Genomic DNA, 27,182 nt, shown 5'->3' on the forward strand with positions numbered 1-27,182 from the left:
TGTTCTGGAGGCAAAGGGGGGGTCCAACCCAGTACTAGATGGGTGTACCTAATAATTTGAACACTGAGTCTATAGCTCCATTATCATTTTTACATACTTTTTATGGTTTTAGTCGTTTAAGTTATATTTGTTATTTTTGGGGGGAGTGGGGGCAACTATAATAGATAAAATATATATTATCATTTTGTAATATAATAAATTAAATAGAGTTAAGCAGAGGCTAAATGAATATAGGAGAAACACTGAAAAAGAGAGCAGCTCAGGTCAAGTGAACTCAAATGAAGTAAGTTTGGTGTTAGTTGGAGACTTGATCAATGGACCCTCTCACTCTAAGGCCAAGTCAGACACTTCTCTTGTTCCTCTGTGCAGGGTATGTTGGCATTTAATTTAATTGGCTCTCCCACTGATTCTTTAGGGAGAGTGGAGGAAAGAAATAGGCACAACAATTCTCAACAGTTTTTTATAAACTATAACGAGGTTAGACAATGCCTCATCAATATTAATATTTCCGCCATGAAGAGAACGAGGCATAAAACAGTGCTATAAAGGACTTTCCCATTAAGGGGGAAATGATTAGTTGTTATGAATGGTCATGGAGTCTGGCTAGGCTCCAGTATGAGGAGCCCCTCTTCAAACCCCTCTTCATCAACTCATTATAACAGCTGGCTAGGGACATTATCTTCACTGCTATTCACACTCCTCCAGTTAGAGATATGCAGGTAGCCAGCCTGGGGACATAACACTTTAAAACTGAGGAATTAAATGAAGATTTATTCGGTAGAGTTAAGCACAGAGTCTTATTAGGACTGACTAAATAGCCAGGGGTTTAATTTGTTTGCTGGTATTTGTAAAGAGGAGCAGAGAATTTCATTACCAAGTCATGTCTATTATTTTGCCAATAACTCACTGTTGTTTCCTGCCATAGCTGTTACACAGATAGCACTGAGAGAACAGATGAGAGTAACACAGAACTCAACCTCAATCATTCACTCACTTTCAGGGTTCTCTCATGGTTATTGTTACCCTACATCAGGGTTCCCCAACTGGCGGCCTGTGGCCCGAATTTGACCCACGGTTTTATTTGGCCCCCCCAAGTTTTCTGAGAAACAGTTTTATTTTTATTGTTGGACATAAAATACTGTAAAAACACAAGGAAATCAGCTCCAATTGATTTTTGTTTTGGAAATCTGTTACCAAGTTTTCCCACATAGTAGAGAGACAGACACATGATCGTATACAAATTTAAGCAAGGTTTGAAATGATTGTTTTAGTCAAATGTTTGGGCTTCTTGCGGTCAGTTTGCATGCCAGTCCACCCAACCATCCGCTCAAGAAAAATCCCTGGCCTACACTGTTTATCTCTCTCCATCTCTTGCTGATGAGAGAGGAGAGACTGAGACATACTGGTCTGAGGAGAGACTGAGACATACTGGTCTGAGGAGAGACTGAGACATACTGGTCTGAGGAGAGACTGAGACATACTGGTCTGAGGAGAGACTGAGACATACTGGTCTGAGGAGAGACTGAGACATACATACTGGCCTGATGAGAGAGGAGAGACTGAGACATACTGGTCTGAGGAGAGACTGAGACATACTGGTCTGAGGAGAGACTGAGACATACTGGTCTGAGGATAGACTGAGACATACTGGTCTGAGGAGAGACTGAGACATACTGGTCTGAGGAGAGACTGAGACAAAGTGGTCTGAGGAGAGACTGAGACATACTGGTCTGAGGAGAGACTGAGACATACTGGTCTGAGGAGAGACTGAGACATACTGGTCTGAGGAGAGACTGAGACATACTGGTCTGAGGAGAGACTGAGACATACTGGTCTGAGGAGAGACTGAGACATACTGGTCTGAGGAGAGAGGAGAGACTGAGACATGCTGGCCTGATGAGAGACTGAGACAGTGGTCTGAGGAGAGACTGAGACATACTGAGCTGAGGAGAGACTGAGACATACTGGTCTGAGGAGAGACTGAGACAAAGTGGTCTGAGGAGAGACTGAGACAAAGTGGTCTGAGGAGAGACTGAGACATACTGGTCTGAGGAGAGACTGAGACATACTGGTCTGAGGAGAGACTGAGACATACTGGTCTGAGGAGAGACTGAGACATACTGGTCTGAGGAGAGACTGAGACATACTGGTCTGAGGAGAGACTGAGACATACTGGTCTGAGGAGAGACTGAGACAAAGTGGTCTGAGGAGAGACTGAGACATACTGGTCTGAGGAGAGACTGAGACATACTGGTCTGAGGAGAGACTGAGACATACTGGTCTGAGGAGAGACTGAGACATACTGGTCTGAGGAGAGACTGAGACATACTGGTCTGAGGAGAGACTGAGACATACTGGTCTGAGGAGAGACTGAGACATACTGGTCTGAGGAGAGACTGAGACATACTGGTCTGAGGAGAGACTGAGACATACTGGTCTGAGGAGAGACTGAGACATACTGGTCTGAGGAGACACTGAGACATACTGGTCTGAGGAGAGACTGAGACATACTGGTCTGAGGAGAGACTGAGACATGCTGGTCTGATGAGAGAGGAGAGACTGAGACATACTGGTCTGAGGAGAGACTGAGACATACTGGTCTGAGGAGAGACTGAGACATACTGGTCTGATGAGAGAAGAGAGACTGAGACATACTGGTCTGAGGAGAGACTGAGACATACTGGTCTGAGGAGAGACTGAGACATACTGGTCTGAGGAGAGACTGAGACATGCTGGCCTGATGAGAGACTGAGACATGCTGGTCTGAGGAGAGACTGAGACATGCTGAGCTGGCGTTTAGACAAATCGATAAAACCACACATTATTATGCCAGGGTTGTCCTAGGTGTCAAAACATTAATTGCGCACATCAATGTTGTGAGCTGTCAGGATGGCCACTCCACCACCTCTTCTCTTCTCCTTTGTGTACTCTGCCTGTGATGGGCAGTGATGTGGGGGGCATTTTGCTGTCCTACGGTTCAATTTAGCACTTTGTTCTCCTGTGCACTACTTGTCCCCGAGGGTGAGCCCATACTGCTACCACTAAGTGCCAGAAAGGCTTCCCGGAATGGAGGCCTGATGGTCCCCTAGGCAATCATAAACCTTACCTCTCCTCCCTCCCGTATGACCCCTTCTGCCTGACGCAAAATCCTCCATCACCCCTAATTCTCCATCCTCATTCTTTCTCATCACCGTTAGTGTTGGACTGTCCTCTGACCTTGTCCTCTAGTACAGTGTGTCCTATGTGTCAGCCCCTGGCCTCTGTGTGGGGGTGGTTTTTAGGTCTACTGTGATACCATCCCCCTAGGTGTGTCTATGTGGCATACAGTATCTTGGAACTCCATTTAATCCAGTAATGGGCAACTTTGACGGGGGTGATATCTGAGTGAGAGTGACTAATAAAATCAATGGGGGCCTCCCGGTCGGTAATTCTACCATGATTACTACAAGTTTAGATAGCTGTCTAGACTTACTTACCAATCTAAAAAATGTTAGCTGACATGCGGTAATTGAGTGACTGTCTGTGACTGACATAACAAGAAACTGATGATGCACAACCAAATTTCAAAATTGCACCTTGGATATTCTAACTCTCAACATTAAGTTGAGACCCCGACTGAGTTCCTAAAAAATTATGTTGGGGGAGGCGTCATTGATCCGGGGGCCTACAAAGGGCGGCTAGTTGCCCATCCCTGATTTTAAATCATGTTCTCTCTGTTGTGTCTGTATTAACCACAGTTCATTGTGTCCGTTCTAACCCTGTATGTCTCTCCTCTGCCTCTCAGCTCTTAGACTGTTTCACCATCCCCGTGGTGCTGCTGCTGTCCTGGTTCTTCCTGCTGGTGAGGTACAAGGCCGTGCATTTTGTGGGCGTTGGGGTGTGTCTGCTGGGCATCGGCTGCATGGTGGGGGCAGATGTCCTGGTGGGAAGACAGCAGGGCCTAGGTAAGGCACACACACACACACACACACACACACACACACAATACCCTTACTGCCCCAAGGGCCAGTAACACAGTGTTATCGAATAACCATTTAATTAAGCATTTACAAAGACTCATAATAAATGTGTACTGCTCTGACTCATTGGAGACCTTCAGTCTGCTGTGTCCTTCACGCAAATACCCCGATCACCCCAACACACGGTGTCCTCACTGTGCAGTTCACCATCACTGTCTCATTGTGTTTAAACCTCAGTACCTTTAGCAACAACACAGTCAGCTCCCCGGTGTTATCCCTGGTGCGGTGTGCCTTTCACATCTATGGACAGCTTCCCCCTCTCATTATTCCATGAATTACCCCCTGGATTTCCAGTAGATAGAATTTTGGTTCACTATGAATAATAAATGTTCCAATCCAAATCATATTACATGTTCTGGATCCGAGGAGTTTAGAGTTTCATTAAAAACAAACTGCTAGAGTTTCATTTCTGTCTCAGAATTGACAGAATAGTTATATTATATCTCAAATGTGTGCTGAGTATCTGTAAGATCTTTGTTTGGTCGGGCACAGTTGATCCCTTCATGACGGAAACCCACTGCTGCGTTCAGTATGCACTGAACATGCAGGGATAAAGGGATAATTCAATACTTTGGTATCAGGTTCCAATCAATAATGGCCATTTGTCTTACCAGCTACCGGTAGTGTTACGGAGAAGGGGGTCATTTCAAACCCAATAAAGTGAACAGTATCTTAAATTTGCTTAATTTATTAACTCCAATTAAGAAAAGTTGCTGCAGCCCAGTTGCTGTCTGTACATCAGCCAATGTCTTTCACTGCCTTGTTGTCATCCATTACTAATGGGTTTTTATAGGCTAGCCACTTAGTCTGATATTACTGAAGAGCGTTTCATATGATAACCTATGTGTCATGGATAACTCAAGGATAGCTCTTTCATATGATAGGCTATTGTAATGTTGTGCTCTAGTAATTTCCTCCTCGCTCTCTATCTGCCTAGGGGACCATAAGCTCCTGGGGGACCTGCTGGTTCTGGGAGGGGCCATGCTCTATGGAATCTCTAACGTGTGTGAGGAGTTCATCGTTAAGAACCTGAGCAGGGTGGAGTTCCTGGGCATGATGGGACTGTTCGGCTCTTTCTTCAGCGGCATTCAGCTGTGAGTGTGTTTGTGTGTCAGACCTGGCTTCAAATACTGTTTGAAATCATTTCAAATATATTTAGCTTGTTTGAGCTTGTCTGGTACAATGGAACCAATAGAATAGTCCCAAAATGGCAAACTCTGAAAATCTGTCACTCAAAGCAGGCAAACATTCAAAGTGTTTCAAAGATTTCAAACTGCATTTGAACTCAGGTCTAGTGTGTCATTCCTCACTGATACTATACTGGACAGAGCATCCCTCTTCACCAATACCACAAGAGCAGCCAGTAGAAACTCAGAGCTGTAGTGCTATATCTTTAACACCCCAACACTAACATTAGCAAGCTGGAAACCTTAAGTTCATCTACACTGAGTATACTAAACATTAGGAACACCTTCCTAATATTGAGTTTGCGTTCAGAACAGCTTCAATTCGTTGGAGCATGGACTCTACAAGGTGTCGAAGGCATTCCACAGGGATGCTGGCCATGTTGACCCCAAAGCTTCCCACAGTTTTGTCAAGTTGGCTGGATGTTCTTTTGGTGGTGGCTCATTCTTGATACACAAAGGAAAGTGTTGAGCGTGAAAAACCCAACAGCGTTGCAGTTCTTGACACAAACCGGTGCGCCTGGCACCTACTACCATATCCCGTTCAAAGGCACTTAAATATTTTGTCTTGCCCAATTACCCTCTGAATGGCACACATACGCAATCCATGTATCAATTGTCTCAAGGCTTGAAAATCATTCTTTAACCTGTCTCCTCCCTTTCATCTACACTGATTTGAAGTTGATTTAACAAGTGACGTCAATAAGGGATCATAGCTTCACCTGGATTCACCTGGTCAGTCTGTCATAGAAAGAGCATGTTCCTAATGTTTTGAAACCTTAGTGTATACATTCTGTAGCACTTGCCATCTGATCTTATACAGCCGTTGATGCCAGCTACATATCTACAGACATGCCCCATTTTCAACATATACTCCCACCAGCAGGTTCTATAGTATTACGCCTCTCTCACTCCAGATCAGATTGTGACTCTTTAACTTTTTAATAAGCTCATTATGAGGCTTAAAGAGGAATGATGAAACCGCCTGGTTATGAGACATCGCCTGTCTTCCCTCCACTTATTTCTTTATATATGAAATGATCCCAACCAGGGAAGACAGTGGGGGGGGGGGGGGGGGGTGAATGATCTGCCATGTTGTTTCTATTGTAAGTGCCCCTCTGGAGTCAGATGATTCCGTCTATAGAATTCCCAAGATCCATTCCGTAGGGTCAGAGGGTTGAACCCCCACCTCGCTCTGAAAGGACGGATTTGTCCCTCATCAGAATCACAGGTGCTGAGTTGTCAAAACTGAGCTTTCTGTCAAGAGACTTTTGATCCTCCTGTCTTACTTTCCTCCCTCCATCACACACTGTTTTATCCCCCCATCTCACAAATCTCACCTGTGCCTGACAGGAATTGTGTAATTTTCTTTCTGTTTCAGGGCCATCATGGAACACAAGGAGCTGTTAAAGGTGCAGTGGGACTGGCAGATTGGTAAGCTACTGTTACTGTGTGTGTGTATTTGTGTGAGGAAGGGAAGTGCGTGCATGTGGGAAGGAAGTAAGTGGCAGTGGGTGATACAGGGATGATTAAACATTGGCAAAGGGGGAATTGATTGTCCTGTCTAGCGGAGATGCCCTCCCACACCTCCTCCTCCCCTCCACTGCGGTGTCAGATCCTCCTCACACAATCAGTTAGGCTGTAAGGGGTGTCACTGGAAGATCACTCTGCAAATGAAGTGGGGGTGACAAAGAGATGGGTCACTGAGCTAAGATGGATGGGCCACTGCTGTACAGTAAATGTGTACAGGCCGGCTAAGGGGTGGTGTCAACCTTTACGAAGGTCTTGTTGTGCTGCATGAATTACAGGTAGGAGATGAAGGTGTCTAACTGATATATGGATGCACTTTATTTACTTATAACATCAACGGTTCACAATATTTGATTTGCCACAAACAAGTCAGACGGGGTGCTATTGTACAGCATATAGCAGCTGTTGGTTAGCTAGTAGGAGTAAGCCAGCGGGGTGCTATTGTACAGCATACAGCAGCTGTTGGTTAGCTAGTAGGAGTAAGCCAGCGGGGTGCTATTGTACAGCATACAGCAGCTGTCGGTTAGCTAGTAGGAGTAAGCCAGCGGGGTGCTATTGTACAGCATACAGCAGCTGTTGGTTAGCTAGTAGGAGTAAGCCAGCAGGGTGCTATTGTACAGCATACAGCAGCTGTTGGTTAGCTAGTAGGAGTAAGCCAGCGGGGTGCTATTGTACAGCATACAGCAGCTGTTGGTTAGCTAGTAGGAGTAAGCCAGCGTGGTGCTATTGTACAGCATACAGCAGCTGTCGGTTAGCTAGTAGGAGTAAGCCAGCGGGGTGCTATTGTACAGCATACAGCAGCTGTTGGTTAGCTAGTAGGAGTAAGCCAGCAGGGTGCTATTGTACAGCATACAGCAGCTGTTGGTTAGCTAGTAAGAGTAAGCCAGCGGGGTGCTATTGTACAGCATACAGCAGCTGTTGGTTAGCTAGTAGGAGTAAGCCAGCGGGGTGCTATTGTACAGCATACAGCAGCTGTTGGTTAGCTAGTAGGAGTAAGCCAGCAGGGTGCTATTGTACAGCATACAGCAGCTGTTGGTTAGCTAGTAAGAGTAAGCCAGCGGGGTGCTATTGTACAGCATACAGCAGCTGTTGGTTAGCTAGTAGGAGTAAGCCAGCAGGGTGCTATTGTACAGCATACAGCAGCTGTTGGTTAGCTAGTAGGAGTAAGCCAGCAGGGTGCTATTGTACAGCATACAGCAGCTGTTGGTTAGCTAGTAGGAGTAAGCCAGCGGGGTGCTATTGTACAGCATACAGCAGCTGTTGGTTAGCTAGTAGGAGTAAGCCAGCGGGGTGCTATTGTACAGCATACAGCAGCTGTCGGTTAGCTAGTAGGAGTAAGCCAGCGTGGTGCTATTGTACAGCATACAGCAGCTGTTGGTTAGCTAGTAAGAGTAAGCCAGCGGGGTGCTATTGTACAGCATACAGCAGCTGTTGGTTAGCTAGTAGGAGTAAGCCAGCGGGGTGCTATTGTACAGCATACAGCAGCTGTTGGTTAGCTAGTAAGAGTAAGCCAGCAGGGTGCTATTGTACAGCATACAGCAGCTGTTGGGTTAGCTAGTAGGAGTAAGCCAGCGGGGTGCTATTGTACAGCATACAGCAGCTGTTGGTTAGCTAGTAGGAGTAAGCCAGCGGGGTGCTATTGTACAGCATACAGCAGCTGTTGGTTAGCTAGTAAGAGTAAGCCAGCGGGGTGCTATTGTACAGCATACAGCAACTGTTGGTTAGCTAGTAGGAGTAAGCCAGCGGGGTGCTATTGTACAGCATACAGCAGCTGTTGGTTAGCTAGTAAGAGTAAGCCAGCGGGGTGCTATTGTACAGCATACAGCAGCTGTCGGTTAGCTAGTAGGAGTAAGCCAGCGGGGTGCTATTGTACAGCATACAGCAGCTGTCGGTTAGCTAGTAGGAGTAAGCCAGCGTGGTGCTATTGTACAGCATACAGCAGCTGTTGGTTAGCTAGTAGGAGTAAGCCAGCAGGGTGCTATTGTACAGCATACAGCAGCTGTTGGTTAGCTAGTAGGAGTAAGCCAGCGGGGTGCTATTGTACAGCATACAGCAGCTGTTGGTTAGCTAGTAAGAGTAAGCCAGCGGGGTGCTATTGTACAGCATACAGCAGCTGTTGGTTAGCTAGTAGGAGTAAGCCAGCGGGGTGCTATTGTACAGCATACAGCAGCTGTTGGTTAGCTAGTAAGAGTAAGCCAGCGGGGTGCTATTGTACAGCATACAGCAGCTGTTGGTTAGCTAGTAGGAGTAAGCCAGCGGGGTGCTATTGTACAGCATACAGCAGCTGTTGGTTAGCTAGTAGAAGTAAGCCAGCGGGGTGCTATTGTACAGCATACAGCAGCTGTCGGTTAGCTAGTAGGAGTAAGCCAGCGTGGTGCTATTGTACAGCATACAGCAGCTGTTGGTTAGCTAGTAAGAGTAAGCCAGCGGGGTGCTATTGTACAGCATACAGCAGCTGTTGGTTAGCTAGTAGGAGTAAGCCAGCGGGGTGCTATTGTACAGCATACAGCAGCTGTTGGTTAGCTAGTAAGAGTAAGCCAGCGGGGTGCTATTGTACAGCATACAGCAGCTGTTGGTTAGCTAGTAGGAGTAAGCCAGCGGGGTGCTATTGTACAGCATACAGCAGCTGTCGGTTAGCTAGTAGGAGTAAGCCAGCGTGGTGCTATTGTACAGCATACAGCAGCTGTCGGTTAGCTAGTAGGAGTAAGCCAGCGGGGTGCTATTGTACAGCATACAGCAGCTGTCGGTTAGCTAGTAGGAGTAAGCCAGCGGGGTGCTATTGTACAGCATACAGCAGCTGTTGGTTAGCTAGTAGGAGTAAGCCAGCGGGGTGCTATTGTACAGCATACAGCAGCTGTCGGTTAGCTAGTAGGAGTAAGCCAGCGGGGTGCTATTGTACAGCATACAGCAGCTGTTGGTTAGCTAGTAAGAGTAAGCCAGCGGGGTGCTATTGTACAGCATACAGCAGCTGTTGGTTAGCTAGTAGGAGTAAGCCAGCGGGGTGCTATTGTACAGCATACAGCAGCTGTTGGTTAGCTAGTAGGAGTAAGCCAGCGTGGTGCTATTGTACAGCATACAGCAGCTGTCGGTTAGCTAGTAGGAGTAAGCCAGCGGGGTGCTATTGTACAGCATACAGCAGCTGTTGGTTAGCTAGTAGGAGTAAGCCAGCGGGGTGCTATTGTACAGCATACAGCAGCTGTCGGTTAGCTAGTAGGAGTAAGCCAGCGTGGTGCTATTGTACAGCATACAGCAGCTGTCGGTTAGCTAGTAGGAGTAAGCCAGCGGGGTGCTATTGTACAGCATACAGCAGCTGTTGGTTAGCTAGTAGGAGTAAGCCAGCGGGGTGCTATTGTACAGCATACAGCAGCTGTTGGTTAGCTAGTAGGAGTAAGCCAGCGGGGTGCTATTGTACAGCATACAGCAGCTGTTGGTTAGCTAGTAGGAGTAAGCCAGCAGGGTGCTATTGTACAGCATACAGCAGCTGTTGGTTAGCTAGTAGGAGTAAGCCAGCAGGGTGCTATTGTACAGCATACAGCAGCTGTTGGTTAGCTAGTAGGAGTAAGCCAGCGGGGTGCTATTGTACAGCATACAGCAGCTGTTGGGTTAGCTAGTAAGAGTAAGCCAGCAGGGGTGTACAAGGGACTATGCTAAAAGCCTGCCCGCTGTAGAAGTGATTAAAACATTTGGGGCTGATACAGATATTGTCAGATGATAAGTTGACTTTATTCAGAGTGGCAAAATATTTTTTCAAAAACAATAGGACTCGGTATGATGTGGGTCTGTACCATCTTATGTGGACAGTGGCTTCACTCCTGTAGTGCTCCTCTGTACTTTTTCCAAATGCTTTTCCGACATGACTTCTGTCATAGTCATATGATGTATTGGGACTTTTAGTTCAGACACAAATCAGAATATTTAACAGCAACCTAATTCTAGAATCTTCCCTTGAAGTTGTCTAAGTTTCAGTTAATTGGTTAAAGAATATTTCAAATACAATAAATTATCATGACAACATGATATATATAGTAGCCCATGAAGATGCCCGATTTTCAATGACTTTCTTAGGAACTAAATCTATGACGTGCAATTTGCCGCTCTCCAAAAGCAATGTAGGTGACTAGGTCCTTAATCCACTCCAATTCACCCATTTCTTTTGATTGAGCAAGCCAGGGCGTGTGGTGCTGATGCCAATAGTGGGGTTTGGGTAGTGTCCCAGGAGATGCTGGCTCGTCACAGAGGCATTAGCCAGTCTGTGGTGGCTTGAGGGGCACGTCATTAACTGTCACGGCCATGGCAGGCAACACAGCAGGTGCCAGAAGGAGAGAGATCTGCTCAGCCAAGATTGTGCTACCCTAGAAAAATTATGAGGACTTGGTCATGTAAAATGTATTGGAGGAATTTGTGCGTTCTCCAAAGACTTGGTGGCATTATATATATAACAAAGCATCCTTCACTCATGCTGCCAAACATACCCTTGTAAAACTGACCATCTTACTGATCCTCGACTTTGGCGGTCATTTACAAAATAGCCTCCAACACCCTACTCAACAAATTGGATGCAGTCTATCATAGTGCCATCCGTTTTGTCACCAAAGCCCCACCACTGCGACCTGTACGCTCTCGTTGGCTGGCCCTCGCTTCATACTCGTCGCCAAACCCACTGGCTCCAGGTCATCTACAAGACCCTGCTAGGTAAAGTCCCGCCTTATCTCAGCTCGCTGGTCACCATAGCAGCACCCACCTGTAGCACGCGTTCCAGCAGGTATATCTCACTTGTCACCCCCAAAGCCAATTCCTACCTTTGGCTGCCTCTCCTTCCAGTTCTCTGCTGCCAATGACTGGAACGAACTACAAAAATCTCTGAAACTGGAAACACTTATATCCCTCATTAGCTTTAAGCACCAGCTGTCAGAGCAGCTCACAGATCACTGCACATGTACATAGCCCATCTATAAATAGCCCAAACAACTACCTCTTCCCCTACTGTATTTATTTAGCTCCTTTGCACCCCAGTATTTCTACTTTGCACACCCATCAACTGTCAAATCTACCATTCCAGTGTTTTAATTGCTATATTGTATTTACTTCGCCACCATGGCCGATTTATTGCCCTTATCTCACCTCATTTGCTCACATTGTATATAGACTTATTTTTCTACTGTATTATTGACTGTATGTTTGTTTTACTCCATGTGTAACTCTGTGTTGTTATATGTGTTGAACTGCTTTGCTTTATCTTGGCCAAGTCGCAGTTCTCAACTTGCCTACCTGGTTAAATAAAGGTGAAATAAATAAAATAAAATATATATATTGTTTCTTCCATCCTCAAGCTTACCACATGGAGAGTTGTGTGTTTTAATAATCAGTTATTGGTCATAAGGAAAGTGAAAACAAAGGTTCATAGAGGTCGACCGATTATGATTTTTTCAACGCCGATACCGATTATTGGAGGACCAAAAAAGCCGCTGACGATTAATCGGCCGATTGTTAATAGGCTTTTTTTAATATATATATATATATATATATATATATATATATATATATATACATATACACACATATACATACACACACACACACACCTCTGAAGTGACAACGATACTGAAGAGTCTGCTTAGGTGTAACGTTTGTCGTCGGGAGACGAGGAAGCGGACCAAAACGCAGCTGGGAGCGAATACATGTTTATTTAACACACTAGAATTAAACATGTACACAAAATCAAGGAAAAACTGCCAATACGTTACGTGCTCAAATAACGAGACAACAACCCACAAACATCGTGGGGGAAAAGGAACTTAAATGTGATTCCCAATCAGACTTCACAAGCGACAGCTGTCTGATTGGGAAATCACACCGAGCCCAACATAGAAATAAAACACAAAGAAAGGCTATAACCAAAACATAGAAAATAAAGCATAGAAATGCCACACCCTGACCAAAATAGCAGAGTTCACCTGGTCAGGGCGTGACAGTACCCCCCCCCTCCAACGGTGCGTACTCCCGGCGCACCAAACTAAAGTCTATTAGGGGGGGGACCCGGGTGGGCGCCTCACCCTCGGTGGAGGCTCTGGCCCCGGGCGTGTTTCTCCCCCTGCCTCCACCCTAGCCCTACCCCTCTGGCCCGGACTGGACCACTGTGGATCGGCATGCTCAGGCTCCGGAGCGGAGCCGTCGACTGGAACATGATTGGGCACCGGTGGACCAGACACGGGCCGTGCCGGACTGTGGACACGCACCGTGGGCTTGGTGCGGGGAACAGGAACGGGCCGGACAGGACTGGGGACACGCACCACTAACCTGGTGCGGGGAGCAGGGACGGGCCGGACAGGACTGGGGACACGCACCACTAACCTGGTGCGGGGAGCAGGGACGGGCCGGACAGGACTGGGGACACGCACCACTAACCTGGTGCGGGGAGCAGGGACGGGCCGGACAGGACTGGGGACACGCACCACTAACCTGGTGCGGGGAGCAGGGACGGGCCGGACCGGACTGGGGACATGCACCACTAACCTGGTGCGGGGAGCAGGGACGGGCCGGGCCGGACTGGGGACACGCACCACTAACCTGGTGCGGGGAGCAGGGACGGGCCGGACTGGACTGGGGACACGCACCACTGACTTGGTGCGGGGAGCAGGGACGGGCCGGACAGGACTGGGGACACGCACCACTAACCTGGTGCGGGGAGCAGGGACGGGCCGGACAGGACTGGGGACACGCACCACTAACCTGGTGCGGGGAGCAGGGACGGGCCGGACAGGACTGTGAACACGTACTGGTGACCTGAAGCGTGGAGCCGGTTTAGCCACTCGTCCTGGCTGGATGCCCATCCTAGCACGGCATGTGCTGGGCATGTCCACTGGACGCACTGGGCTGTGCGGGCGCACTGGCGACACAGCGCGCAACTCTGCATACCATGGCTTGGTGCGGGAAGCAGGGACGGGCCGGACAGGACTGGGGACACGCACCGTGGGCTTGGTGCGGGGAACAGGAACGGGCCAGACAGGACTGTGAACACGCACTGGTGACCTGAAGCGTGGAGCCGGTTTAGCCACTCGTCCTGGCTGGATGCCCATCCTAGCACGGCATGTGCTGGGCATGTCCACCGGACGCACCGGGCTGTGCGGGCGCACTGGCGACACAGCGCGCAACTCAGCATACCATGGCTCCTCCTCCAGATCTTCCCTCTGCAGGTCCTCAATCAAACGCCTCATCTCCTTCTCTTCCTCCGCCGTCATCCCCCACGAGAGCAGTGGTCTGGGCTCTTCCTCTGCCCTTCCGGACCACCCCATTAGCCCCCCCCCAAAATTTTCTTGGGGCTGTTTTCCGGGCCTCCTCGACCGCCGCCTGCGACTCCGTCTACCGGCTGGCTTTTCCTCCTCGACCTGGGAGTCCGTCCGCCAGGGTCCTTTCCCCGACATGATCTCTTCCCAGGTCCAGAACTCCTTTCCCTCGCGAGCCCATCTCTCGCGCTCCTTTTCCTCCCGCTGCTTGGTCCTGGTTCGGTGGGTTGTTCTGTAACGATTGTCGTCGTGAGACGAGGAAGCGGACCAAAACGCAGCTGGGAGCGAATACATGTTATTTAACACACTAGAATTAAACATGTACACAAAATCAAGGAAAAACTGCCAATACGTTACGTGCTCAAATAACGAGACAACAACCCACAAACATCGTGGGGGAAAAGGAACTTAAATGTGATTCCCAATCAGACTTCACAAGCGACAGCTGTCTGATTGGGAAATCACCCCCGAGCCCAACATAGAAATAAAACACAAAGAAAGGCTATAACCAAAACATAGAAAATAAAGCATAGAAATGCCACACCCTGACCAAAATAGCAGAGTTCACCTGGTCAGGGCGTGACATTAGGAGACAAATACTCTCAACTGTTTGAATAATAAAAATAGAGTTTAAGTTACCTGTGATGAATGCTGAAAACAAAAACTGTAATTTCTATATGCAGGAAATCCTATTTTAATATTGGGCATGGTAAGAATTGACTACCAAAGTGCGAGTCACAATTCCCATGACACCTTCTAGCAAAATCTGAAAAGCGGTTCCTTCATTTATTCCATAGGATATTTTTAGATTAATTTAAAATAAGGTCTGTGTTTGGTTTAGGCTTACACCACCTTGCCAATTTTATAACTGTGTAGATATCCATAGGATATAACTCTGATCAATATAAACAAAGATAATTTTTTTTGTAGAGTGGATTTATGAAAATATGTTGACAAACGTTACCTAGTGAGATTTACACGGGTATCAAAACGCCGAGGCGGTTTAAGCACAAAACACAGACCTTATTTGAAGTAGATCAAGGCATTCTCTATGGAAGACATGAACGGTAAAATAACGAAGGAACCCCTTTCAAGTTCAGCCGCAAGTTATTACAGGAATTATGACACGTCGACTATTTCTCTCTAAATCATATATCTTTGAATATTGCGAGCCTGCTGCTGCCTACCACCGCTCAGTCAGACTGCTCTATCAAATATCAAGTCATAGACTTAACTATAATATAATAAACCTTAGGTCATTAATATGGTCAAATCTGGAAACTATCATCTCGAAAACATTATTCTTTCACTGACATACGGAACCGTTCCGTATTTTATTTAATGGGTGGCATCCATAAGTCTAAATATTCCTGTTACATCGCACAACCTACAATGTTATTTCATAGTTCCGTAAAATTCTGGCAAATTAGTTCGCAACGAGACAGATTCTGTATACCCTGATTCTGCGTGCAACGAACGCAAGAGAACTGACACAATTTCACCTGGTTAATATTGCCTGCTAACCTGGATTTCTTTTAGCTCAATATGCAGGTTTAAAAATATATACTTCTGTGTATTGATTTTAAGAAGGGCATTGATGTTTATGGTTAGGTACAGTCGTGCAACGATTGTGCTTTTTTTCGCAAATGCGCTTTTGTTAAATCATCCCCGTTTGGCGAAGTCTGCTGTCTTTGTTAGGAAGAATAGTCTTCACAGTTCGCAACGAGCCAGGCGGCCCAAACTGCTGCATATACCCTGACTCTGTTTGCAAGAGAAGTGACACATTTTCCCTAGTTAAAAGAAATTCATGTTAGCAGGCAATATTAACTAAATATGCAGATTAAAAAATATATACTTGTGTATTGATTTAAAAAAAGACATTGATATTTATGGTTAGGTACACGTCGGAGCAAAGACAGTCCTTTTTCGCGAATGCGCACCACATCGATTAAATGCAAAGCAGGACAGGCTAGAAAAACTAGTAATATCATCAACCATGTGTAGTTAACTAGTGTTTATGATTGATTGATTGTTTTTTTCATAAGATAAGTTTAATGCTAGCTAGCAACTTACCATGGCAACCTAAAGCAGGTGGTTAGAGCGTTGGGCTAGTTAACGTAAGGTTGCATCCCCAAGCTGACAAGGTAAAAATATGTAGTTCTGCACCTGAACAAGGCAGTTAACCCACCGTTCCTAGGCCGTCATTGAAAATAAGAATGTGTTCTTAACCGACTTGCCTAGTTAAATAAAGGTTTACATTTTTTATTTTTTATTGGCAAATTGGTGGCCAAAAATACCGATTAACGATTGTTATAAAAACTTGAAATCGGCCCTAATTAATCGGCCATTCCGATTAATCGGTCGACCTATAGTTCATATACAGTGCCTTCAGAAAGTATTCATACCCCTTTGACTTATTCCACATTTTGTTGTGTTACAGACTGAATTCAAAATTGATTAAATAGATTTTTTCCCCTCACCCATCTACACACAATACCCCATAATGGCACAGTGAAAACATGTTTTTAGAAAATGTAGCAAATTTGTTGAAAATTAAATACAGAAATATCTAATTTACATAAGTATTCACAACCCCTGAGTCAATTATTTGTAGAATAACCTTTTGGCAGTGATTAGAACTGTGAGTCTTTCTGGGTAAGTCTAAGACTTTTCCACACCTGGATTGTGCATCATTTGCCCATTTATTCTTTTAAAAATTCTTCAAGCTTTGTCAAGTAGGTTGTTGATCATTGCTAGACAACCATTTTCAGGTTTTGCCATAGATTTCAAGTAGATTTAGTGTCTGGTGGATTTTGCCTGTGCTTATCTCCATTCTGTTTCTTTTTTATCCTGAAAAACTCCCCAGTCCTCAACGATTACAAGCATACGCATAACATGATACAGCCACCACTATACTTCAAAATATGGAGAGTGGTACTCAGTAATGTGTTGTATTGGATTTGCCCCTAACATAACACTTTGTATTCAGGACAACAAGTTAATTGCTTTGCCACATTGTTTGCAGTATTACGTTAGTGTCTTGCTGCAAACAGGATTCAGGTTTTGGAATATTTTTATTCTGTACAGGCTTCCTTCTTTTCACTCTGTCAAATAGGTTAGTATTATGGATTAACTACAATGTTGTTGATCTATCCTCAGTTTTCTCATATCACAGCCATTAAACTCTCTAACTGTTTTGAAGTCACCATTGGCCTCATGGTGAAATCCCTTAGCAGTCTCCTTCCTCACCGGCAACTGAGTTGGGAAGGACGCCTGTATCTGTGTAGTGACTGGGTGTTTTGATAGACCATCCAAAGTGTAATTAATAACTTCACCATGCTCAAAGGGATATTTAATGTCTGATTTTTTACCCAGCTACCAATAGGTGCCCTTCTTTGTGAGGCATTGGAAAGTGTTTGTGGTTGAATCTGTGTTTGAAAATCACTGCTCGACTGAGGGACCTTACAATTATCTGTATGTGTGGGATACAGAGATGAGGTAGTTATTCAATAATCATGTTAAACACTACTATTGAACCCAGAGTGAGTCCATGGAACTTATGTGACTTGTTAAGCACATTTCTACTCTTGAACTTATTTAGGCTTGCCATAACAAAGGGGTTGGATATTTATTGACTCAAGACATTGCAGCTTTTCATTTTTATTCATTTGTAAAAGTTTAGAAAAACATCATTCCACTTTGACATTATTGTTAATATTGTGTAGGCTAATGACAGAATCTTAATTTAATTATTTTAAATTCAGGCAGTAACAAAAAAATGTGGAAGAAGTCAAGGGGTGAGAATACTTTCTGAAGGCACTGTACTGTATGTGGGAATAATGCTCTTGGGGTGGTAATCATACAGATATAGCTCTTCCTTCCTAATAACAGGGATTTCAATATTCATGGTTTCAGATTGCTAATGTGTTTCTAAAATCATCATCATCCTACTACACCATTAAAACTTAGCCCGGAGATACACTTCAACTTAGTTAAGAAAAGCAGGTGATGGCCATATTTATCTCTGGTGTGTATGCTGCCAGACATGGTAAACAAGTCATTTGAATAACGCATGAGGTCCTCTGTTCAGCTATTCAACCGACTACCAACAGTGTCTGGAGAAAACCATGTGAGCCTGTGAGGAAGTCAAGTGAAACTTCAAGGGTTAGGAAGTCTATGTGCTTGCCCATTGCAAAAAATGTACTGTTTGCTTGAGTGGATTGGATTCAAAAAAGCATACTGAATACAGTGAGTGCATTGTAACCAACCGCCAGAATGTAGCGCTTAGTGTAGTCCTGTAACGGCTGTCTTCAGAAATGGACCAAGGCGCAGCAGGTATGTGAATACTCATATTTAATTACAAATAAGGAGTAAAGCATCCACTTAACAACACAATAAAGGTGATAACAGCTACAGTTCTGCAGGCTATAAACGCAGTGCAAAAACAACCACCCACAACCCCAAAGAAAAACACACACACCTATATAGGACTTCCAATCAAAGGCAACTCAACACACCTGCCTTCAATTGGAAGTCCCAATCAACAACACAATCATTCACATACACAAAAACTGCCACGTCCTGACCCCAAAACTAATACAATAGCTCCATCTGCTGGTCAGGACGTGACAGTACCCCCCCTCAAGGTGCAGACCCCGGAATGCACCTACCAACAGAAAACACCAACAAAAAACCCATAAACAATAACCCCTAAACAATAAGGGAGGGAAGGGAGGGTGGCTGCCGTCACCGACGGCACTGTGCTACACCCTCCCTCCCCAACCCACCTATCCTGGAGGTGGCTCAGGTGCAGGACGTGAACCTCGCTCCACCTTCGGCGTCACCCACTTTGGTGGCGCCGATAGCTGCGCCGGGCAGATGGGCCACTCGGGCTGACCCTGGCAGACAGACCACTCGGGCTGGGTCGGAAGACATGCGGGCCACTCGGGCTGGGTCGGAAGACATGCGGGCCACTCGGGCTGGGCAGGAGGGCAGGAGGGCCACTCGGGCTGGGCCGGAGGGCAGGAGGGCCACTCGGGCTGGGCCGGAGGGCAGGAGGGCCACTCGGGCTGTGCCGGAGGGCAGGAGGGCCACTCGGGCTGGGCCGGAGGGCAGGAGGGCCACTCGGGCTGGGCCGGAGGGCAGGAGGGCCACTCGGGCTGGGCCGGAGGGCAGGAGGGCCAATCGGGCTGGGCCGGAGGGCAGGAGGGCCACTCGGGCTGGGCCGGAGGACAGGAGGGCCACTCGGGCTGGGCCGGAGGACAGGAGGGCCACTCGGGCTGGGCCGGAGGACAGGAGGGCCACTCGGGCTGGGCCGGAGGACAGGAGGGCCACTCGGGCTGATCCTGACTGACGGACCACTCTGGCAGCTCCTGACAGGCAGGGCACTCTGGCAGCCCCGAACAGGCGGGCCACTCTGGCAGTTCTGGGCAGTCGGGCCACTCTGGCAGACCCGGAAGACAGTCGGGCCACTCTGGCAGAACCGGGAAGTCGGGCCACTCTGGCAGACCCGGAAGGCAGTCGGCCACTCTGGCAGAACCGGGCAGTCGGGCCACTCTGGCAGAACCGGGCAGTCGGGCCACTCTGGCAGAACCGGGCAGTCGGGCCACTCTGGCAGACCCGGAAGACAGTCGGGCCACTCTGGCAGACCCGGAAGACAGTCGGGCCACTCTGGCAGAACCGGGCAGTCGGGCCACTCTGGCAGACCCGGAAGGCAGTCGGGCCACTCTGGCAGACCCGGAAGGCAGTCGGGCCACTCTGGCAGAACCGGGCAGTCGGGCCACTCTGGCACACCCGGAAGGCAGTCGGGCCACTCTGGCAGACCCGGAAGGCAGTCGGGCCACTCTGGCAGACCCGGAAGGCAGTCGGGCCACTCTGGCAGACCCGGAAGGCAGTCGGGCCACTCTGGCAGACCCGGAGGGAAGTCGGGCCACTCTGGCAGAACCGGGAAGTCGGACCACTCTGGCAGAACCGGGCAGTCGGGCCGCTCTGGCAGAACCGGGCAGTCGGGCCGCTCTGGCAGAACCGGGCTGGCGGGCAACTCTGGCAGAACCGGGCTGGCGGGCAGCTCTGGCAGAACCGGGCTGGCGGGCAGCTCTGGCAGAACCGGGCTGGCGGGCAGCTCTGGCGACTGTCGACTGGCGGGCAGCTCTGGCGACTGTCGACTGGCGGGCAGCTCTGGCGACTGTTGACTGGCGGGCAGCTCTGGTGACTGTTGACTGGCGAGGCTGGGCTGACACACTAGACTCCTGATGCGTGGGGCTGGTACTGGACGTGCCAGCCTGGAGACACGCACCTCCATGCTAGTGCGTCTAGCGGGAAACACCGGACCGAAAGGGCGCACTGGCGGTCTTGAGTGCAGGGTTGGCTTCACCCCTTCCGGCTCGATGCTCACCTTGCCCTGGCACCTGCGGGCTGCTGGTACCGGGCGGACTGGGCGGTGCGTCCGTATAGGCGAGATGGTGCGTACCTCAGCGTAACATGGCCTCTCCGCTCTCGCCGCTTCAATCTCCCACTGCGGGAGGCGATAATCCCCAGCCTGAGTCCATGGTCCCTCTCCGTCCAGGATTTGCTCCCACGTCCATTGGTCCATCACGTTGAACTCCTGTGGCTCCTTCCTCTTCCACTGCTTGGTCCTTTTGTGGTGGGTGGTTCTGTAACAGCTGTCTTCAGAAATGGACCAAGGCGCAGCAGGTATGTGAATACTCATATTTAATTACAAATAAGGAGTAAAGCATCCACTTAACAACACAATAAAGGCGACAACAGCTACAGTTCTGCAGGCTATAAACGCAGTGCAAAAACAACCACCCACAACCCCAAAGAAAAACACACACACCTATATAGGACTTCCAATCAAAGGCAACTCAACACACCTGCCTTCAATTGGAAGTCCCAATCAACAACACAATCATTCACATACACAAAAACTGCCACGTCCTGACCCCAAAACTAATACAATAGCTCCATCTGCTGGTCAGGACGTGACAAGTCCTTAGTAGCCTACCAGACTTGCTAATTGCCTGGTACTCAGCACTCTATTGTCCCTCTAATCACTCTGACATCAATACAAATGTGATCAAAAACACTTCATGAGAGCCAAGGAGCTCATGTTGCGCAACATTTATATATGCTATGCAATTGTATGATAAAACAGAGATTTAATGTCCTCTATTAAAAAGTTGAAAAGAGGAGGATCCCATCAGCTTTCTGTAGGCTAGGTCTACTCTATTTATTTATCAACTTTCTAATATTAAGCACATTGCTTCTCTTTACAACAGGAGTATAGCCTACCTGGCTGGCATGACAAGGAACCATGGGAAAAGCATCCTCCATTCGCTATTTAAGTGCATAGATGACGTTGTTTTTTTTCTTCCATGCCTCTGTTCCGAGACCGGTGCATGATAATGGTCCATTCTAAATCAAACTAATATCACACATAAAGTACCAATCAAAAGTTTGGACACACCTACTCATTTCAGGGTTTTTATTTTTACTATTTTCTACATTGTAGAATAATAGTGAAGACATCAATACTATGAAATAACACATGGAATCATGTAGTAACCAAACAAGTGTTAAACAAATCAAAATAATTGTATATATTAGATTCTTCAAAGTAGCCACCCTTTGCCTTGATGACAGCTTTGCACACGCTTGGCATTCTCTCAACCGGCTTCACCTGGAATGCTTTTCCAACAGTCTTGAAGGAGTTCCCACAAGCTGAGCACTTGTTGGCTGCTTTTCCTTCACTCTGTGTTCCAACTCATCCCAAACCATCTCAGTTGGGTTGAGGTCAGGTGATTGTGGAGGCCAGGTCATCTGATGCAGCACTCCATCACTCTCCTTCTTGGTCAATGACCCAACACACCTCCAGGCTGTGTAAGGGCTATTTGACCAAGAAGAAGAGTGATGGAGTGCTGCATCAGATGACCTGGCCTCCACAATCACCCGACGTCAACCCAATTGAGATGGTTTGGCATGAGTACCACTTTCATGGTACTGGTTATCCCGAGTTGAACTCAGAGTTGACCAAAGTTACCTCGCTAACTCCTCAAACCTGATTTATAGTGTAGGGCTCAGATCTTCAATATTTGAGGTTTTAATATTGCATAGTACATCTTCGGTAGTCAGATTCTGATATATGCAATGGCTTGGGACTGTCATGGTGAGTGCTGCCTCATTATCTATGATGATTCAAACTCCCTTTAGACAGCTCTGCAAGCATCATCATGTCAAAATGCCTTCGTTACTCACCAAATATGGAGTTTCACTGAGCAACTATCTTCATTTACTCCCGTTACGGCCGGTATGTACTTCCGAAAAAATGACTCTCCAGCAAGACAATGTATTGCGCTGTTGTTGACTTCTGACCTATCTGTGACAGTAATAAGTAATTTCTTCTGGGTTTTATTTGTTTGTTTTATTTGATTATAAATGCTTGTACATTTTTTGGAAGTACATACTGGCCGTAATGGGAGTAATTGAAGATAGTTGCTCAGCGATAGCTGGAACAGTATAGCTGGAGCAGTGAACTGGAACAGTGAAGAGACTACTATGAATTGGGATTGGTGATTTACACTGCATTTAAACAGTGTTTGAACTTATCCACTCTTCAACTATCACTTGTCAGCTGTCCTTCAGTACTTTCTCACTGCAGAGAAGCAGGTGGATATTTTTGCCTTCTCTCCTGAGGACTACTCCCCTGATATGTAATGTATCTATGACAATGAAAAGCGATTGAATAGGATCCTGATTTCTTTTAGTGGAATGAGCGAGACGGAAATGGCCCTGGCAGCATTCATAACATCTCTGAGAGCAGAATCTGCCAGATAAGTGCTGTTTACGTTTTGTTTTGAGACAAATTACCATTATCTGTCTGTGTTGTCATTTCATCTGAGGCCGTAAAAGTCGTGTCCTTCATAAATACATTTTTTTAAATGAACCTGAAACTAGATGAGCAGGTAATTTAATTTCATAGTAACACTAAATCCCATTACTGTGTTTCTGCATGACAAAATATAATCAGAATGTCCCTAGTCCCTACATGACAACTATCTCCCTGAAATACCCATCATTATGTCATGATTTTCTGTCTAAGCCTCCCACTTTCTCCTCAATGTCTGTTGTTTGATAGTCATTGACCTTTACAGTGACCTTATATGGCATATATTTAATGATATTTGCATCCTCCTCCTCTCCCTTTTTTGGTTAAAGGTGAAGGAGGAAATGCTGCCATGACTATGTTCCCATTTATATCAGTTTGGTGTGCAGGAAGAATGTCACAGGATCCAACAAAATATTAGGTCATTGGACAAATCACTGCACATGTACAGATGTAGGATATTAATTTGAGTCAGTTTGCTACAGCAGGAAAATAATCTTGCAGCAACAGGAAATGTGATTATAAGTAATGGACATTTGATACATTTTTCAAAAGTGGAAATCAAGTCTGAAATTTCAAAGTGGAAAGTTCTCCTGGAAAGTTCTCCTGCAACAAGGTGATCAAATTAAGATCCACCACCTGTAATAGGCAAATGTGTTGATGAATGGAGAAGATGAGCCCTTCCCTACTCTGTCATCAAGGTCCTTCTATCTTTACATGGACACAAGAAGAAAACTCTCCTATATAAGCCTTGATAGACCGGCAGGTGAACGATTTTTTTGCTGGCTAGTTGGTATTCTGGGGAGCATTCTGCTGTTAATTAGGTCCAGTCTGCCCCTGCAGCTCTGTCACTCATTGTGTGTGTGCGTGTGTGTGTCTTCTATGTGTGTGTGTGTATGTCTTTCACCAGGGTTGCTGTATATCGGCTTCAGTGCCTGCATGTTTGGCCTGTACAGCTTCATGCCCGTGGTCATTAGAAGGACCAGCGCCACGTCGGTCAATCTCTCTTTGCTGACCGCTGACCTCTACAGCCTGTTCTGCGGCCTCTTTCTGTTCCAGTACAAGGTGAGTACCACACACACACACCCTCATCCTTAAGCTCTTTCATCTATCATAATGATCCAGATTGTAAGAGATTGTACATCGCTATTACCTCAGACAATCCTATTCCACATATTGCCTTTTAGTTTTTCTGCCTATTATTTGCCGTTTTCTTCCTGCATGCTGCGCGCTAGTGATCGATCGCAGCTTTCACGCTGCTCTGAAAGGCTCTTCAGTTACCTCGGCGCAGAGCAGTCTATATTTCTGCAGGCCAAAGACACCATGCGGGCCTTCATTTTCCTCTGTCCCGACTGGGCGGGTGGGCGAGCAGGCAGACCACAATCATTACTGTTAAAGCAGCTAGACCACCAAACACTGCCCATTAGTCATGCCTTACAATAAATAAAGCCCTCTAATCGCTTACCCAGATTTGACTCATGTAGTGCAGATTACCGCCTGCTGCAAAAGAAAGCGAGAAAGAGAGAGAGATTAAATTGGATGACTTTATGCCGTGTAATCTTGTAACTGCACATCTGCAAATCTCTGCATTCTCTCTCCCACCCCAGCAAACCTTAACTGTGTTGACTCTAATTGAGGAGGGCATTTGGGCATTGCTAATATTTTACTGGTATGTCTTAGTCACTCCTGTCTTTGTTACCTTTTAAAATGCAGCTTTTTCAAAGTGAATCATGGCTTATAATGCCATCGACAATGGCTGGCAGATAGCAGTCAACAATTGCTGGCAGATTGCAGTCAACAACGCTGGCAGATCACACTTTATTTTAAGGTTACTACTGTATATGTCCATGTTAGGTCTGTAAGTAACCTGGAAGGGAGTCAGAGACCACCATGAATAAGGTCCTTTCTTCAAAGAAAACCCACCACTGCTTTTATTTCTACTGTGCTCCTTCGGGTGGCAATCCCCTGAATAAATACAGTACAATGAGCATGGCGGGGTGTGAGACAGCCTCCTTCAGCCCAGAAATGCCATTAAGCCCTGGGGTCTGTGTCACGGTATCCAGCCTGCCCTGTGATTGGAGAATGTGAAGTGGAGCGCAGGGTCTATAGTAGCTAGCACTCTCAGCAGCTCAAGGCTGTTCCCTCTCCGCTGATTTAATCAGGCCCTTGTGCTGTCACTAAGGGGCCTCGTTTCCATCCTCACCACAATCACTTTGCCCCAATCACACTCAAGAGATGCTGATTGGGTGGCCAACATACACAGTTGGACATGACCAGGGTAGCTCTGAGATGAGCAGATGACGTTGGTAAAGGTTCTTGTATCATCACTCTGAAGGGGTAAGACGAGGGAGTCGACCTTGCAATATTTATCTATGAAATCACAGGGCAGAGAGAGGCTTTTTTTGTTCTAGCAATTTATTGGGAAAGTTGTTATAAAACAGGTATTGTGGGCCATTGTCTAATGTAGGTTACCAATCCAAGAGGAAAACGGAGTATTCAAAGGAACGTTCTGTGGTGTACTTGGCTAAATCATTCACTCTGATCATTTTAAATGTACAACTGGAGCTTAAACCTGTAGTTTGTTCTGTTGTGAGTTCCTTTGTGTTAACTCACCTCCATGCCGGATACTCTGTAGTATTACTGAACCTGAGAATAATAAATGATATTCTTGTCCATGTTTTGGGTAAAACAGCTTCATTGTGTCATGTTCAGAAAGGCTGGACAGATTATTACCAAATGCTACGAGTGGTAGCAGAATTCAGGAAGTATCCATTATGGTCTGTACATGAAATGAATGCTTAAACCATTCCCAATATAATAAAGGCCTTCTCTCTACCTTGTCGTACATGTTATGTTGGGCCAGCAGCAGACAGTGCAATGGAGAAGTATAAGCAGTACCCATTGTACTTTATCTTTGTGGCGACATGCAGCGTGAGAGAACAGATACACAGTATTTTGTTCAAATCTCTCCCTCTCTTTTTCTGTCTCACACCACCTCTCTGTCTCTATTTTTCTCTCTCGCTTTCCCTTCTCTCTCCCCCCTCCCTCTCTCTGTAAGCTTCCTCAAGTTGGTCCTGCGTTGACAAATAGCCATGTCTACTGCAGACCACCACCCCAATCAGCCCATTGCTGATCCCTCTCTATAATACATGTTCCCCTACCCACTGTGCATGGATGACTTCTTCTGCACCTGTAATCCATTGCATTTCAACACATATTGCCATGGGTCAGAGAGAAAAATTAGCAATTTTATAATGCTATTCTACCCATTTTGTTATAATGCAGAGAGAAAATGTGGCAGTTTTATAGCTAAGTTCCTGCTATTCTACACATTTGGCTATTGCTTATAACGTGTTAATATGCTATTTGGGGGGCCCCTGACCTAAAAATATATTTTTATTCTGGGGGGGTTGGTGGCCCCCTGGAAGTCATGGACCCCGGGGCACGTGCCATGCGTGCATGTTCGGTAATCTAGCCCTGCAGGCAGTTATTGTGGGAAGAAAGAGAAGGGAACTTCAGATTGTCTTGGCCTCTGGATGCATTTTTACAATGGCTGTGCTGCTTTGAAGGCAAGAGCTATTACAGACCAGACAGAACCAATCTACAAAGAATAAGAAAGTGATTGAGTTGTACTTTGGACAATATGTCTGTCCTGGCTGCACTGAAAGAGTAAATATCTCAAGGTAGCCAGTCTTTGTAGAGAAGAAAGCATTCCATTCAACACCTGAGACAACTGTACTAACCCAATGTATATGGCCATTATTCAAAGATGAATCATAGCCGTTTTCAGAATTTGATTGAAACACAGATTCATAGTCATCTGATGTCCTTATTGTAGCTGCAGTGAGTCAGTGTAACGAGGTGCACTGAGAGTCGGGAAGCAAGTTCGGGAGTGAGTGTTTTAATAAATAAACGCAACATAATACAAAACACGAACAACACACAGACATGAAACTGAAACAGAAACAATAACACCTGGGGAAGGAACCAAAGGCAGTGACATATATAGGGAAGGTAATCAGGGAAGTGATGGAGTCCAGGTGAGTCTGACGCTGTCACGGGCGTCATATTGATTAGACCGAAATGCAGCGGGAGTCTGTATACTCATCTTCTTTTTTATTTGGCAGAAAGAAGGAAAACCAAAACAAAACACACGTATACAAAAATAACGACGACAAACAGTCCTGTAAGGCATACAGCTATATACGAAACAACTACCCACAAAATCCCATAGAAAAACACCCCTCTTAAATAGGACCTTCAATAGAAGCAACTAGGAGCA

At 46.4% G+C, this 27,182-nt stretch overlaps 1 protein-coding gene across 1 annotated transcript in view; it reads left to right on the forward strand.

Annotated features, from left to right (window-relative positions):
• Window positions 1–27,182, forward strand: part of LOC115174836 (solute carrier family 35 member F1-like) — a 154,803-nt gene that overhangs the window by 113,377 nt on the left and 14,244 nt on the right. Inside the window, exons 4-7 of the mRNA XM_029733763.1 lie at window positions 3,785–3,944; window positions 4,957–5,113; window positions 6,585–6,637; window positions 23,811–23,965. Coding sequence (XP_029589623.1) covers window positions 3,785–3,944; window positions 4,957–5,113; window positions 6,585–6,637; window positions 23,811–23,965 — 525 coding nt within the window. The remainder of the gene's footprint in view (window positions 1–3,784; window positions 3,945–4,956; window positions 5,114–6,584; window positions 6,638–23,810; window positions 23,966–27,182) is intronic.

The sequence above is a fragment of the Salmo trutta genome, chromosome 35 (genome assembly GCF_901001165.1).
Source record: "Salmo trutta chromosome 35, fSalTru1.1, whole genome shotgun sequence".
Classification (NCBI taxonomy): Eukaryota; Metazoa; Chordata; class Actinopteri; order Salmoniformes; family Salmonidae; genus Salmo; species Salmo trutta.